Genomic DNA, 15,318 nt, shown 5'->3' with positions numbered 1-15,318 from the left:
GTGAGAGAGTGAGAGTGAGAGTGAGAGAGTGAGAGAGAGAGAGTGAGAGAGAGAATAGGGAGAGACAGACGGCGCACACGTACACATACAGTGAGCGAGCAGAGTGAGTGACAACCCGACTACTCCAAACTGCAGATTTCGCTACTGAGAGATTACAGCAAGTGCTGAATGTGATGTGTCAGGCCGGCTGTATTGTGAGGGCTGCTATTAAGGATAATGCAATCCTGCTTATCTCAACCGATACTGTAGGAGAATGGAGGAGAAAAATGGCAGACTCAGGACTCAATTTAGCCTGTCTGCCGAGTCACCGGCATACCTTTTTGGGTCCATGCATTCGCTCAAATTGACACTTCTGGGTCCCATCGCCCCTTTCTGGTTCTTCTCCCAGCCTACACTTTTAGGACAACCTGGACAGACACATTGAAAAGGAGAGAAAGAATCAAATGCTGAAGATGTTGAAATAAAAACGACGAATGAGCTGGCATTTCGTGCTCCAGGCCACTTAGGGCTACTTGCCTCCACAGCATTCTTCTTGGTCAGGGAACACATCCAGAAGCAATACAAACCCAACACTACACTTTCGCCATCAGAGTTAGGGGTTGGATTAGTTTCTTAAAGCCGCCTAAGAATTACGAGTCTGTGGGAGGCTTGCCAGAGCAAACTATCCATCAGCTTCATACAACAGCCAAACTAACATGTTAATTCAGGATGAAATACGTGTTGACGTCAGACGGCCCTTGCTAATGTGAAAGGAACAGAGTTTAAGGCAACCAACTTAGTAGTATAATGTTAACATTTCATTAACATTCAATCATTCAGGCTAAAAAGTCTCTTACTGTGCACCAAATTAGTTTCAACAAGCATTCTGTACATCACACATTTTAATAGTGTCAAGAGAGACTTGAAAACAGAAAACCACTTTCATCACAAAAGCCCTTCTGAAAAAAAAAACCGGCAGGCTCAAAAACCATTTCAAACGACAAAGTAATCACCTTCGGGTAGTAATGCAATTGGGTTTCTTTCACCTTTTCATTCAAACTGACAGGAGGACATGAGACAAGACTCAGCCTGGAGGGGTTAATCAAATCCAAGACAAGAAAAAGAGACAGAAAAAAAGACCATGAAAGGCACTGGGCTCCGTATTAACATTTAAATAGCTTTCATCCCCTGCTCACCCTAAGATAAAAGGGAGAGCACTTCTTTCTCTGACCCAGGAGGGTTTGCTTCACACTCTCTCGTTGTGCGGCGCTGTGCGGCGGGTGGAAATTACCTGTGCTGGCGGAAAGGTCCGGAAGCTTCACCTGGAAGACGATGCTGTGCTGCACAGAGCGTGTGCCTTGAAGTGTCCTGTCCCTAAAGCACACCACCTCCACCACATCCAACTGTGAACCCCTGAACAACACAGAAACACAATGTTGAGAGCATGCAAATACATGTAAAAAGCAGACTTTCAACGTTGACATGACAAGACCATTGACATGTAGACATTGCAGACATGATTTCATTATTTTCCCCTTTTCATTTGTGCCTTGCTTGTCTTGTCCATAAAGCAACACCCTTTACATGCTAAGTACAAATTCTCTTGCTCATCAACTCTTTCTACAGTTACTTGCTCAAACAAATACATGGCACTAGGCTGTAAGCTCAGATAGCCGTCAGGTCCATCACTGGTTTAATATGATAACATGTCATGGGTATTTATCACAGAACATGAAATGCTGTTATATACGTAAGCCATTAGCGGCAATGGTAAGGAGGCTGATGGGTAAATGTATACCATTTGCTGGCAATGAGGATGAGGAAGTTTCGGAGGGGCCAGCCAGGGTGCTGAGCCAGAGTGCAGGGATCGTACACTCCCACGGTCACCTAGGAAACCGACCATAAAACATGAGTCAGTGAATTACTCTCCTCAGAGACTGATAGACAGAAATATGCCCAATAAAACATTGTTACAATGTAGGAAAAAAACTATCTTGCTCTCATCAAGGCCCTGAGTGTATGTTATTTTTAAACAAATCCTTCAAAAGTGTACATTGAAGACAAGATTCTCTGTGAATGAAAAAAAATCAATAAAGAGTTTTTCAATCTATAAATAACAGGGACTATTGTTCTTTTGCGGCACTGTCATAAATACAGCTGTCCAGTGTACCTTCTTGAAGTCTGTGAAGAAAGTCTCCCATTCGTGTATAGGAGCAACCTTCACTTCCTCCTCTGTGTATTGGATGAGGAAGTAGGGGAGGGCTGTGATGTTGCTGGCAGTGCAAAGATTGTCATAGGCTTCCTGGAGGCCAGATATCTACAGCAGCGAAATACAAACAAAGTATACAGAATCAAGTCATAGATTCAGAATACAGACCCAGGTAACAGTTCTGCCATAAAAACACATAATCAGAGGTGGTTTTGCGAGTTAAGTATCAAGCAAATACAAATGGGCCCCAAATGTCTCTGTAATGGATTTGTATAATCAAATATATTAGTTTTCAAAATGTATCCCACCCAGAACTGACCTGCTTGGCAGAAAACTTCTGACTAAGAGCGACGGGCTCCTGAATGACTGGAATGGCCTCCGCGAAACAGAGGACGGGGAAACAGAACCAGTAATAGAAGTGGTACTTCTTTAAATCCTGCAAGAGAAGAAACAATACATTTATCACCAAAACCATAGGAGTCATGTGAAAGCCTTAAACAAATATATAATATACTTTGTAAAAAGATAGAACACTTACCGCAAAGGTCAACAAAATGAATTTGTTTAGAATTGAGGGATTTTGTAGGGCAGCGCCAGACTGGATTTCCTTCCATATCTATGAAGAGCAAATTCAAAACTTCACTTCAAACGCTTTTTGGATGAAAGATCCCACTTTATACAACTGAGCTCTTTTGACTACCATGAACAGGATAAGTACATCGATATTGAATCTTAATCCCTGTCTTTCTGAGCTGACACAACTTTTTAAATCTTAACCTCAGACGCTTCGTTATCCAGCAGGCCTTTCTTGTCGATAGATCTGAAGGCTTCCAGAGTGTTAGTGTTGTACAGAATGCCAGAGGCTGGGCAGCAGCGCAGAGGAGTGGGCCCATCACTGCAGAACAACAAAGAGATCAGTCAACTTTGGGCATTTTTAGCCTTTATTTTCAGCATTTTCAGTAGGCGTTACATTGACATGATTACATGATATTTTACTGATCGATTCTTTTGTGGACGCAATATATTTGTTTTTCCGGTTCCAAAAAAATCTTTTTCATTCCGTTTCATCTTGTGTGGACTTGGCCTTAGACATGATGCACCTGTGTGTGTGTGTGTGTGTGTGTGTGTGTGTGTGTGTGTGTGTGTGTGTGTGTGTGTGTGTGTGTGTGTGTGTGTGTGTGTGTGTGTGTGTGTGTGTGTGTGTGTGTGTATGTTTGTGATATGAGTGAATGTGTCAGAGTGAATATGTAAACTCATGTATGTTACTACTGCACTGTGCGTGTGTGCGTGTGTGTGTGCGTGTGTGTGTGTGTGTGGTGTGTGTGTGTGTGGGTGGGTGATTTATGTCAATGTCTTATATGTATGTTTAGTTTGTGCAATTGCAATTTCAAACTTCTGTGCTAACCCTGTTACATAGATTTTTGACAATAACGTACACTTGACTTGACTTGACCTGACTGGAGATGGAGACAGGAATCTAATGGTAGAGAGATTTGGGGCTGATTTGGGAAATGACCCAGGCCGGATTCAAACCTGGGGCCCCATGGGTATGCAAGCCCTATGTGGTGGGGGCTTAGCCAGCAAAGGGCTCAGTCTTACATCTTCAAACCATTTCTACATTTAAATACATGTATCAAAGATTTTCTAGGTCCTACCGTCTCTGCATGTACTGTTTAATGCCTTGTTTTGACGGCCAAATACCAATGGATCAACATCACAAACACTCAGCTTACTAAGAGAACAACCAAAGACTAAAGACTTTGAATGAATGAGGATACATGCAATTTGTACTTTAAATTGAAAAAAAAGGTTTACACCTACACTTCAAAAGCACTGAACTCCAGAGTTAGGCGAGTAGGTAGTCCAACAGGATCCCCTGTAAAATTCAACATAAAATTTAAGAACATCAACAGCAATATAATCTGTTCTGTTTTTTGAACTAGCCAATAATATTTTGTCATAAAGATCATGGGAATACAAGTCACTACAAGGAAGGAGAGTGGGGTTGCCCCGTAGGGAATCGAACCCAGGCTTTCTGGAATACCAAACTAGGGCTCTGCCCACTAGAAAAAAGAGAAAAGCTCCATCATGTGATGGTAAGAAAGGACACACACCCTAGTGATGGTCACTCCACCACAGTTGTACTGCATATGTGCATTGTGTAACAATAATTCATTCATCAACTCATTTCCCCTTCAGTCATTCATTCAACTAGGGCTTCCCTTGACAAGAGAAAAGCAAACAGCTTTAGGCGTGTCACCACTGCACCTTTAGTATACACTCAAGAAATCTGCACCTTTAGTGTACACTTTGCCAAAGTAAAGAGTACCTTTCCAAAGTTTAGTCACTCATGCTGCTAAAAAATATTTTAAATCATAGTATAAAATCAGTTAAAATATCCATCTCTGAGAATGAAATCATCTCATGTACTATATTACAAACTTTCGTTTCACAGAGATTTCTACACTAGGCTACAGTATCATGGCGCATGAAAATAAACGGCTAGTATATAAAATGCAATATTTTTTTTTAATGATAAATGTATACTATAAACTATGGCAGCAGTAGAGTATATCATGTGGTTATGAGCCAAGTCCAACAACAACCATTACCACCTGAATAAAAGGCCTGCTCACAAACAACCATACCATTACCATACCACATACCATTATAGTAGTAGCCTTTGATGCTCTTGGGACTTTCATCCAGGCGATAGTCATTCAGCTTCTTCTGTGTCAGCTGATGCCAGAAACCAGCTTCCAGGGCACTGCAGAACGGAGCAAACTGCAGCTTTGGGGTACCAGCAGCCTTATCAGTTGAGTCGTCAGCCATGGTGAAGCTCATCTACCGCTGTTCAATAAAGTGATACAAAAAATGTCTAAGTGAAGACTGATAGCAGTCAAGTTGCTTTGCAACCACTTGAGATAACATAGGATTCTGAGAGGATAAAAACTGAGACTAATGCATTAGGGGTCAATATGGGGTTCATTCTATAAAGGCTCTTGAGGCTCTCTTTGAAAAGTAACATTACATTACTAGATAAAAGTCCTTAAACTTCCTCGCAACAGAAACTATAGGCTACACACGTTGCTGTTGGTCTGCAACTGCAATGCACAGATTGTTGGTCTACCTCGTCCAGTTGCCCCCATCAGATTATTTTATCATGACAGTGACTAGATGGTTTCGTCCTCAGACAGCTCAACAGGAGAGAGAGTAGGCTACACTGAATGATGCACAAGACAAGTCACAGTGCATTCGTAAGCCGCATTGGGCTGCTGGCGAATTACATGAATAAAACAAACTTCATCTGTCTCTCTCTTCATGTGACTTCCCAGCTCATGTGATAACGCTGATGATTCAGAATTTGTGTAGATAGATCTAATAACGACCGTCTCTGACTTCCGCGCGACTGAAAGTACACATCAATACAGTGTCATTGATGCGTTGTGGTTGGTCAACACATTACGACAGTGCAAAGATTTACCAAAACAGTAAGTTGTGCATTAGTCTTGGAAAATGAAAATCATCACAAACCTCACTCACCAAACGTTGACTTCCTTGTTCGATTCACGTGATCCACTGTCAGCCGTGACGTCAGGCTCTATGCATTCAGCAAACAAGCTAGTAGTGTGTGGATTTATCGTAAGAAATGTTCTACAGACAGGTCCAGTTTCTTGAATGTAGTGTTTTGTTTTGTTTTTAACTAGTCTTGCCTGTTGGGAAGTAAGCAAAGTAAAATCCAACACGCTGGTTTGCCCAGTTAGCTACGCTCATTCATTCAGGCTATTTTGCAAAATATTTGGGCGAGCTACCATGACATTAGAAGTATCATTTCATTTGTCAAAGTGATGGCATACCTGTTATTTATGCTGTTATTTGGCTGTTTTGCTGAGTGAAGTGCACGCCTGCTCGCATAACGTAATAATGACTACGACCTACGGTGCCAACATTAGAGAATAAAACACGAAAAACCAAAAGACGAATAAGAAAGCACAAACAGCAAGGCAAGAAAATACTGACAGAAATCGATAGGTTCCGTTTCTTCTCATGTCTATTGAGCCGGAGGACAACACGTCTGGACAGTATAGGCTAACAACTACATAAATGAAGTCTGTTGGGAGTAAATCGGTCTAATTTATGGTTCTACCAAGACCGTCTCTGGTTCTACTGTATCTGTAACGCGCCTGTCCGGCTGCATAACATGCAGGAATGCAACACGCATTGTTAGGAACGTCTCCTAATCTAAAACCCAACAGACCAGTCGACTGTACCAATAGGCTAATACACTGGAATATTATGGGCTCATCTCTGGATAAACTACTATGCCACAATGCGTGAAATGAGTATGCACTCAGATTTTTTTTTCTTGTGATAGGCTATAGGCCTAATATTAAATAAATCATCCAGCAAATAGGGCCTACCGATAGTCTGTGCAATTGTTTGTTGGTATTATTATTATTATTATTATTATTATTATTATTATTATTATTATTTATTCTTTTATTTATTTATTTATTTATTTATTTATTTTATTCCCATTTTCATGGGAAACAGTTATGCAGGGTGATGTCAAGAGATGGTTAAAATTTGCCTATGCAAAGAGGAGATCTTGGGAGACCACTCAAATTACTCCCTTCACCAACCTGGCAGGTCAGGAGTCAAACCGGCAACCTTTGGGCTACAAGACTCCCATTTGTCATGGATCAGAGGGTTATGAAGGGGTGCAGGTTCCATACTGTGGCCTGCCAGCCCAGTTGGAGAAAATCTGGATGGGGGAATGAATAACCACAATAACTAGTGCTAACTCATAAGGTGTAGGCTACTCCTATACCCATGTCTGAGACATCGACTTTGTTGTGATAAAACAGGAGGGCTGCCCTCTTCAGCCTCTCCAGATTAGGGCACCATAAACAGTAGCCCATGTTCCCAACCTTTTTTGCATGGGATCCCATTTTGACATCCCCAATTTCTGAGGACTCCATCCCATTTATATTTTTTCATGCCAAAAATTGTAACATGACTGAGCGATATAAGTTGTAGGCTATGTATAGATTTTTATGGTAGTCTAATATTGTAAAGGGTGTTTCAAAGAGAATATTGAATAGCTATGTTATATTAGTAATATTTATCAGTGTTCATCAGTACATTTCAGACGACCCCATTTGAATTCCAGGTAACCCCAAAATGGGGTCCCGTCCCGACCCCAGTCTTGAAAAACACTCCAGTATCCTAATGTAGTGCTTTGCAATGTGCCATCATGTTCATGTACTGGAGGCCAACTAGAGTGTGGCGTGGGAACTCCCAAAGCAGCTCATACACTATCGGTAACACTGAGCTATCAAACAGGGCCTGTAGCTCAGCGGTATTGTGCTGTGCCTCCCATGCCCATTCTGGGGCATTGATTAGAAGGTGGTGGATTTGTGCCCGGAGTGATAGACTGCGCAGGAAAACCTCAGTTACATTTATCCACCAGCGGATAGAATTCCAATGGGTCATTTCACGTGAAATCAGACACTTTGGGACCCGACCGACACGGATTTCAATCATACTTGCTGTGCCTGTTTAGTAGCAAGGTAGGTGAATCTGACACCAATATTAAGGGAGAAACAGACTAGCAAAGGTTTACATGTGAGGGTCATCTGTCTTCTTTATTCATTTCAGAGATAATGGGACATAAAGGTTGAAATGAGTTGTAATGAAGTAGTAATAGAGTAGTGTCAGGGACAGGGCTGGACTGGCCATCTGGCATAACGGGCATTTTCCCCAATCTCTTATCATCACCTTATTGCCAGAACCTTGCTGAAAAAGTGAGTAGGCCTAATTATTCTAATTAGAATCCACTGTAATTGCTTATCAAATGTTTTGCACGCTGCCTTTCACTCAAAAGTGGTTTGGACTTTTTTAAGCAAGGAATACCCATCTCAAACAGTTTACATTAATGAATGTTAGCCCTTTTTCCAGTCACTCCCAAATCAGTCATCAGTCGTTTTTTTCCAGACTGTATTTATTCCCACATTACAGTTGGTTCTATGTGAGGGAAAGTTTCCGTAACGACAGCTTTACTTTGCTGGCCATGTCAGCACATTTCAGTCGTCCAGCGAAACTTATAGACTCAGAAGTAGGCCTACCAGTGTTTTCAAAGTACTGTGTGTGAATACATTTTGAGTAGGATATGGGCAATGAAAACACATGAACAAATCTTGACATTTACTGTCTTCTTCACTTGCGATTGTAATGAAACAACTGCAAGCAAATGTAGAAGGATGTAGAAGGATTCTTGTTTTATACTGGTGATGGTCTCTAAAATGTTCTGTAGATTCAAGTAGGCCTATATGGACTCACCTATTCTGCTAGGGACCTACGGGTCATTCATTTAAAATCTTCACAATACAGTATTGTGAATGGCCTCACTGCTCACAATTGACTAGACTTTACACATTGACACAGCTTCGTCTCTTATCTGCAGAGTCTAAATAAGGCGCAACTCTACTGCCACACTTACACCATGACTCTCCTCTCAGTATTAACACTGTTAAATAACACAACGTTTCATCTGATACAGATTATAAAGCATACAAATGGTGATGAATTCTAGTATGGATACATTGAGATTTCCACCAACATTCAAGATTTCCACAGATGTGGGGCATGGGGATGGTATATTGTCAACATTGTTTCTGCATTCAGTGATGGGCAAAATGGATTCATTAGTCGCAGTCTGATGCCAGAGTTTCCAAATGACTTGGTTTTACCCAGAGCCATCTAATAAGAGAGTTACGTCACTCCCATAGACCTCAATGGTCCAATCTTTCCACAGCAATGGCGGCTCTCATGGAGCCTCACAAGCGTTTCACATGTAAATCGCCATTGACCATAGTTCCAATAGAAGTAGTTACTTAGGAGGTGGCCATAGAACACAGAAAATGTGGTAAAGCAAGGTACATGTAATTCGTTTGTACTTAATCTTTGTTTGGTATGTAAAGGTTCTGTGTTAGTCTCTGCACAGAAAGTTGCTGTAAAATATTTTAATCTATGTGAATCACATCATCACCAGCCGACGTCCTGGTCCCCGGTTGTCACAACTCTCTTACAAACCCCATCTCCATAGAAGTTGGGACACAAGGTAAATTGTGAATAATAATAAAATACTGCCATTTTCAAAACGTCTGATACTTACATTAGATGGAGAATGGCACAAAGAAAACACATCAGCCATCAAAACTGAGCAAAATTATTGTTTTGGGGGATATTCATGTATATTTCCTTTCTGTAGTGCTTACAGTGTGACAGGTCTTGACCAAAAGCCCGCCATTTTATCACCTGCGGGTCCTTATGATGGCGTTAAACTGTTAAAACATAGTAGAGAATGCAATTTGTCCTTACTATGTGGCAGTAATTGAAGATGTCCCTTCAAAATATAGAGCATGAGTGGCTGTTCATGCTGTTTAAAACCCATTTATGTCATTCAGCACTGTATTTAACTCTACAGATGAGTGAGAACAACTTAACCAATGCACTACCTCAACCCCATGCCATCATGGAGGCTAACTTTTGAAGTTAAAACTGACACAAGTTGGATGGTCCATTTTCACTGTAGCACAGGATGTGCATAACTATTATTTTCAAAAAGAATGGACTTCTGCAACTTATGTTGACTTCTGCAAGCAAAGTACAGTTTCCCATGTCTTCTGGGTCTATTTCAAGTGAGCTCGGGTGCATAGGAGAATGGTAAACCCCTCTATCATTTTGACACATGAAGCTTTCTTAATATGGTCAATTTTCAATAGTTGTAATTCTTGGAGTGCTAGAGTGAGACTACAGCCAAAATATATTTCATGATGCCATGAACCTATACAATGATTTTAATGACAAAATATCCACTCAATCATCGTGAATCAAAGGGAATTCAAAAATGTATGTAATAACTATGGTAATTATTTGCTTTGCATCTTTAATTCTGAGTGACTCACCCTCTCTATGATGGTGTTATACCTGGACACTCATATTGTCCATCAGTACAATTCATTTTGAAATGTTCTTCTTTGTTGTTTTATCTTATTAGGATGTTTGTTACACTTCACTGATCCCCGTCCCAACTTATTTGAGACGTGTTGCAGTTATCAAATTAGAAATGAGTACATATGTCACCCAAAACAATATTTTTTATGGTTTGAATGTTTTGAAAATGATAGCATTTTGATTTCATTCACAGTTTACCAAATGTCCCAACTTCACCAGAGTTGGGGTTTGTATTAGACAGCTCTGCTTTTACCTATCAAAACAAAGCCAGGGGACATTGCTGGTTGATTGATCACCTGGTTGAATTGATCAGGTAAAACAAGGTCATTTGCAATATGTGGCACTGGATTGTACCTAATGAATACATTTTGCCCATCCCTGTCGACATTCCTTTAGAGATTTTGTATAAAACATAACACATTTGTGTAAAATAACATTCATTTGACCATGTCATTGCAGGTACAGGTGTTGGAATGTTCCTCTTAACAGCCCTGCCGAGAGGGAATATGAAGTATCTTCTTGAAGACCCTTTTGAAGTTCTCGTTACACATGGGGTAGAGGAACGGGTTGAGCGTGGAGTTGAGGTAGCCCAGCCAGATGGTGAACATGTGCAGGTCGTGAGGCACGCAGGTGGTGCAGAGGGCCATGACCATGAAGGTGATGAAGTAGGGGATCCAGCACACCATGAAGCCAGTGATGATCAGGCCCAGCTGCTGGGCTGCCTTGCGCTCCTTGTGGATGCGCACGTTCTGCACCTGCTGCCGGGACTGATCGCAGAACTTCTGCCAGCTGTGTCTGAGGACGGCCGCTGGCTTGGACGGCGACGTCTTCGGGCTTTGGCTCGATTGTTGTCGGGAGTGGTTGTTGTTACTGCTCGTTCCTGACGGACCTAATTGATAGAGTTCAGGGCTGGATGTTGTTGGCTCATCAGCATCGGCCACCGAGTTGGCTACCGTGACTTTGCAACTGTTAACGGACATCCTGGAGTCGTTTGCATCGTCCTCTGGACCTGACAGCAAAAAATCTGTTGGCCGCGCTGACACCTTAGAAGGGCTGTCACTCACAAAGTCACCTTCGTGCACTGAGCCAAAACTGTTCTCGGCACATTGGTTGATTTTAGGAGATATTCGAAAGAGGGAACGTTTTTCAGAGAGGGTCCTCTCCTTCGTCTTATTCTGCACTGTCTGCACTTCTCTGTTTGGTATCACACTTTGTTCTCTGCATTCAAGCTGCTGCTCTAGGCTGTACTGATCCAGGAACCTGTCAGCATGCTTACAAGCAGACAAGCCTCTGTGAGGAGCTCTACTGGCTCCTTTGTGTAAGACTCCAGAATCTTCCTGAGAGGAAGATTCCAGTGGGCTGAAAATTCTCTCCCACTGACGATAGTGTTCTCGCACCGCCAGAAACACTTTTGTATAGAACCACAGCATCAGGACGGACGGCACGTAAAAATTCAACGTGGCCGTCAGGACCTTGAACCATGTCACGAAGCGGAAGTCTGTGTCGCACTGCCTCTCCGCCTCAGGTTTCTGATCCACCTGAGCGAACGACCTCCAACCTAGGATGGGCACGACCCACAGGAGCGAGACGAGCCAGGCACCGGAGATCGTGATCGCCGCCCGGCCCCGGGTGCGGTACTTCAGGTAGCGCAAGGGGTGCTCCACCGAGCGGTACCGGTCCACACACAGGATGAAGAGGCTGAAGATGGAGGCGGTGCTAGCCACATAATCCATGACGAGCCAGAACTGGCAGGCGGCCCGGCCCAGCCTCCACTCGTCGGCCAGCAAGTAGGCCAGGTTCAGGGGCATCACCGTGGCACCCACGATGAGGTCAGCCACGGAGAGGCTGACGATGTACAGGTTCCCCACGGTGTGCAGCATCCGGTCCCGCCGCACCGCGTACAGCACCAGCAGGTTCATGAAGACGGTCAGCAGAGACAGGCCGCCCAGCAGGGTGCCCAGCAACACCGTGCGTAGCTGGGGCTCGCTGTCCCCAAGCCCCTTTGTGGAGAGGTTGGCCTGGGTAGCAGCGGCGCAGTCTGTCTCAGACAAGGCCTTGGGCCATGTGCCATTGTGTTCGCACTCTGCTGAGAGAGGCACGGGTAGGGACTCCATAGAGGTTATCTGGGGTGAGATCACATCATGACCTGAAAGCAAAACAAAAACATTACGAGAAACATTTAGAAGAGTGGTGCGCATAAACTGTACACAGTCTCACCCCTTCGTATTACTACAGTACATGAGCACACCCACAGGCATTTTCACCCTTTGCTGAAAGCACCAAACTACAACAGAACAACAGTCAGTATTAATTAACTAATAAACAATAAGTGATTTTACTCATGACTGATTGCATGCCAAGCAACACAAATGTACTGAAACATCACAGAGTGGTAATGAAGTATTTGATAAGACACTTTGTTTTTGGGAGTTATCCAGACACAGTTAAGTAAGAATTTAAGTGATGGGCTGAGAGTCTCTATTTTGTCTCCCTTGGGACACACAGACATTGATGGCAGTTCTTAAAGGCATGTTTACCAAACAATGCTGAATCACCCATGAAAAACACATAAATCCTCTCTGTTGCTATGAAAATATTTACACACGGTCATGAGTCATTAAAGCACAAGCCTTTCATCATCTTTACTTACATCCAGTCACTCCAACATGGCCATACAGATTTTGTTCCACAAAACTGAATGTGCTTGACAGAATCTGCTTGGATGGCTGTTGTATGCGTAGTTTCAGGCTGCACACACTACATGTAGAACAGGTTTCTTAAAGTCTAAAGGGATAGTCAATCTATGATTTAAACTGTTATTAATTCCTATCAATCTTCTTCCCACATGCAACAAAACTTTAGTCCAAGTGAGGGGCATAGCAGCAAATTGTGGGCCCTATGTACAATCAGCTCCAATGGACCCCCAGTCATAAATCTACATAAATCAGACATTGTGTGCCTCCCCTATGGGGCCCTGGTTGTCAGTCATACCTTAACCCCCTGTTCGACATCCCTGGTCCAAGTGGAAGAGGGGACTGCAAATGTGACCAGTCTCCCCTCAGACTGAATATTTAACATGTCCATCTTTGGTGGATAGAGGAAACTGTTCATTTGGCATCCAGAAAATGTGGGGCCAATAAAATAGCCAGAAATATTTACGTTCATATTTTGATTGCTCCAATAACTCTGCATTGTTCCCCGTTGGATGAATTTGTTTGTATGCTATGTCACAATTAGTCTACGTTATGGATTTTAAAAATGAAGTTAGGAAGGGCAACATCGAAACTATTATGGTCACGCCGTGTTTGTTCATTTTATTGGTCCATAAGCTTGCAGTTGTCCATCGCACACGTACGCATAGTGCATGTCACCAACCTAGAGATCCGGTTGAAATGCGCTCCGTCTCATCGATTCCAATGTCCACAGATTATTGGCAAGCGTCATCTAACTCTAAATTGATCCATATTTGTGGCTACTGCTCAATTTGTTTTCCAACGTTAATGTTATACTCGTTTAAAAAAAAGACATTGCTATTCCAAAACACTTGTGTCCGTATAGCCATTCCCTATGCATAGGACGCACTAGGTAGCCTAACCTTCTGTTTTGATGTAGCATACATTATTCCATAGCCTACAGTTCATGATACATTTAAATGCAACTTTCTTGAAGCACGCGTCACGCCTCAGGCAAATTAAGAGTGTTGGATAACTTTCGACTTAACTTTTCAGAGTTCAGCTGTTCCTGATTTAGGCTAGGCAAGAGGAGAAGATATTCAAACTTACCATTAAAATCTGTTTCCACAAAGCATGGATAAGCATAATATTCCGAGACAGACCGGGGAGTGCTGGTGGTCACAGCTGAAAGATCAGTAGCCTACGAGGATCCCTGAGCTCCCTCCCACCATCTACCGAGAGAACTGATCCTAGGCAGATAATTTCCTCCGGGCGTAACTTTTCCAGTCTTTCAAACCGTTGTTTATTTGATTGGTTAAATAGGCATACACAAACGCTTTAGTACGCAGAATCTTACAGTCCATCACTCAGATAGAAACAGGAAGATCAGAACCGTGCGAGCGATGAATTGCGCGCTTGCAGTGTGTGCGTTCGTTGACCGCGCATGCACGCGCCAGCCTGTTGCGCTTTGGATAGCCTAATACATTTGGATATTTCGGATGAAACGGCTTTCGCTTCTCCATTGCCCTAGCAAGACATCAACCATGCTTTGACTTATCATAGGCTATTGCAAACAAAAGACTCTCAAACTCTTTTCTATGATTAGATGAAAAGAAGGTACCAAAATCTATTGGGGGAAAAGTCTGTTATTGCCTGTTCCCTCCCCATTTAATCACAGACCATACACTAACAGTACACATAAATGGAAAGTTAATTACCTTCATCTTCCTCATCATTCAGTTTGAAATGGGAATAAGGCTAAATATAGGCTACACTGTTTATTAGATTGTGGTTTGCTATTTGTGCTTAACCCATTATAGCTGAAGGTCTGTAAATTGAAAATGATTATTGCCTTGGCTGTAATTGCAAGTGCAGGGATAAAGTGTGTGTGTGTGTGTGTGTGTGTGTGTGTGTGTGTGTGTGTGTGTGTGTGTGTGTGTGTGTGTGTGTGTGTGTGTGTGTGTGTGTGTGTGCGCGCGCACGCATGTGTGTGTGCGTGCGTATGTGTGTGTGTGTGTGTGTGTGCTGCATCAATCTGAGGGCACTACTGATGGAGCACACAAACAAGGTGGAGGTGAGGTGGACCCAAATCCTACTCACATGTTTCCACTCCTTTTGCTGGGGTTTGTTGGTACTGGTAAACGTAGAAGTGTAAAATACATTTCCTTACTGACAGGTTAGGGTTCTGTATTGTTTTGGTTTGGACATAATTTAGCATTCTTTAGCTATTGTTAGGGTTAATATGAATGGGAGTCAATGTGAGGGACCCACAACAGGGTTAATAAGGTGTGTGTGTGTGTGTGTGTGTGTGTGTGTGTGTGTGTGTGTGTGTGTGTGTGTGTGTGTGTGTGTGTGTGTGTGTGTGTGTGTGTGTGTGTGTGTGTGTGTGTGTGTGTGAGAGAGAGAGAGAGAGAGAGAGAGAGAGAGAGAGAGAGAGAG

At 42.7% G+C, this 15,318-nt stretch overlaps 2 protein-coding genes across 3 annotated transcripts in view; both read right to left on the bottom strand.

Annotated features, from left to right (window-relative positions):
- The window catches only part of atg7 (ATG7 autophagy related 7 homolog (S. cerevisiae)), a 96,329-nt gene extending 89,963 nt beyond the window's left edge, over positions 1–6,366 (bottom strand). The window contains exons 1-11 of one of the 2 annotated variants that reach the window (XM_063216072.1): positions 6,046–6,366; positions 5,723–5,789; positions 4,855–5,038; positions 4,010–4,064; positions 2,966–3,083; positions 2,727–2,804; positions 2,508–2,624; positions 2,150–2,296; positions 1,778–1,866; positions 1,271–1,392; positions 317–407 (exon numbers count right to left, since the gene is read on the bottom strand). In XM_063216072.1, the coding sequence (XP_063072142.1) occupies positions 317–407; positions 1,271–1,392; positions 1,778–1,866; positions 2,150–2,296; positions 2,508–2,624; positions 2,727–2,804; positions 2,966–3,083; positions 4,010–4,064; positions 4,855–5,032 (995 nt within the window). In that variant the 5' untranslated portion in view covers positions 5,033–5,038; positions 5,723–5,789; positions 6,046–6,366. The remainder of the gene's footprint in view (positions 1–316; positions 408–1,270; positions 1,393–1,777; positions 1,867–2,149; positions 2,297–2,507; positions 2,625–2,726; positions 2,805–2,965; positions 3,084–4,009; positions 4,065–4,854; positions 5,039–5,722; positions 5,790–6,045) is intronic. The other variant, XM_063216073.1, reaches the window with a different exon arrangement.
- A 4,117-nt stretch (positions 6,367–10,483) lies between these two features.
- On the bottom strand, positions 10,484–14,106 carry hrh1 (histamine receptor H1). Its single transcript, XM_063216609.1, has 2 exons — positions 13,990–14,106; positions 10,484–12,353 (listed from the first exon to the last, which is right to left on the bottom strand). The coding sequence occupies exon 2, from the start codon at positions 12,319–12,321 to the stop codon at positions 10,690–10,692; it is 1,632 nt and encodes a 543-aa protein (XP_063072679.1). The 5' UTR covers positions 12,322–12,353; positions 13,990–14,106; the 3' UTR covers positions 10,484–10,689.
- Positions 14,107–15,318: the final 1,212 nt, after the last annotated feature.

The sequence above is a fragment of the Engraulis encrasicolus genome, chromosome 14, assembly GCF_034702125.1.
Source record: "Engraulis encrasicolus isolate BLACKSEA-1 chromosome 14, IST_EnEncr_1.0, whole genome shotgun sequence".
NCBI classification, from domain to species: Eukaryota; Metazoa; Chordata; class Actinopteri; order Clupeiformes; family Engraulidae; genus Engraulis; species Engraulis encrasicolus.
This window is presented reverse-complemented; position numbering and strand designations above follow the sequence as displayed.

What these genes read in the sequence shown, in the direction of transcription:
- hrh1 (XM_063216609.1), bottom strand. Translation starts at nt 12,321, where the DNA reads ATGGAGTCCCTACCCGTGCCTCTCTCAGCAGAGTGCGAACACAATGGC.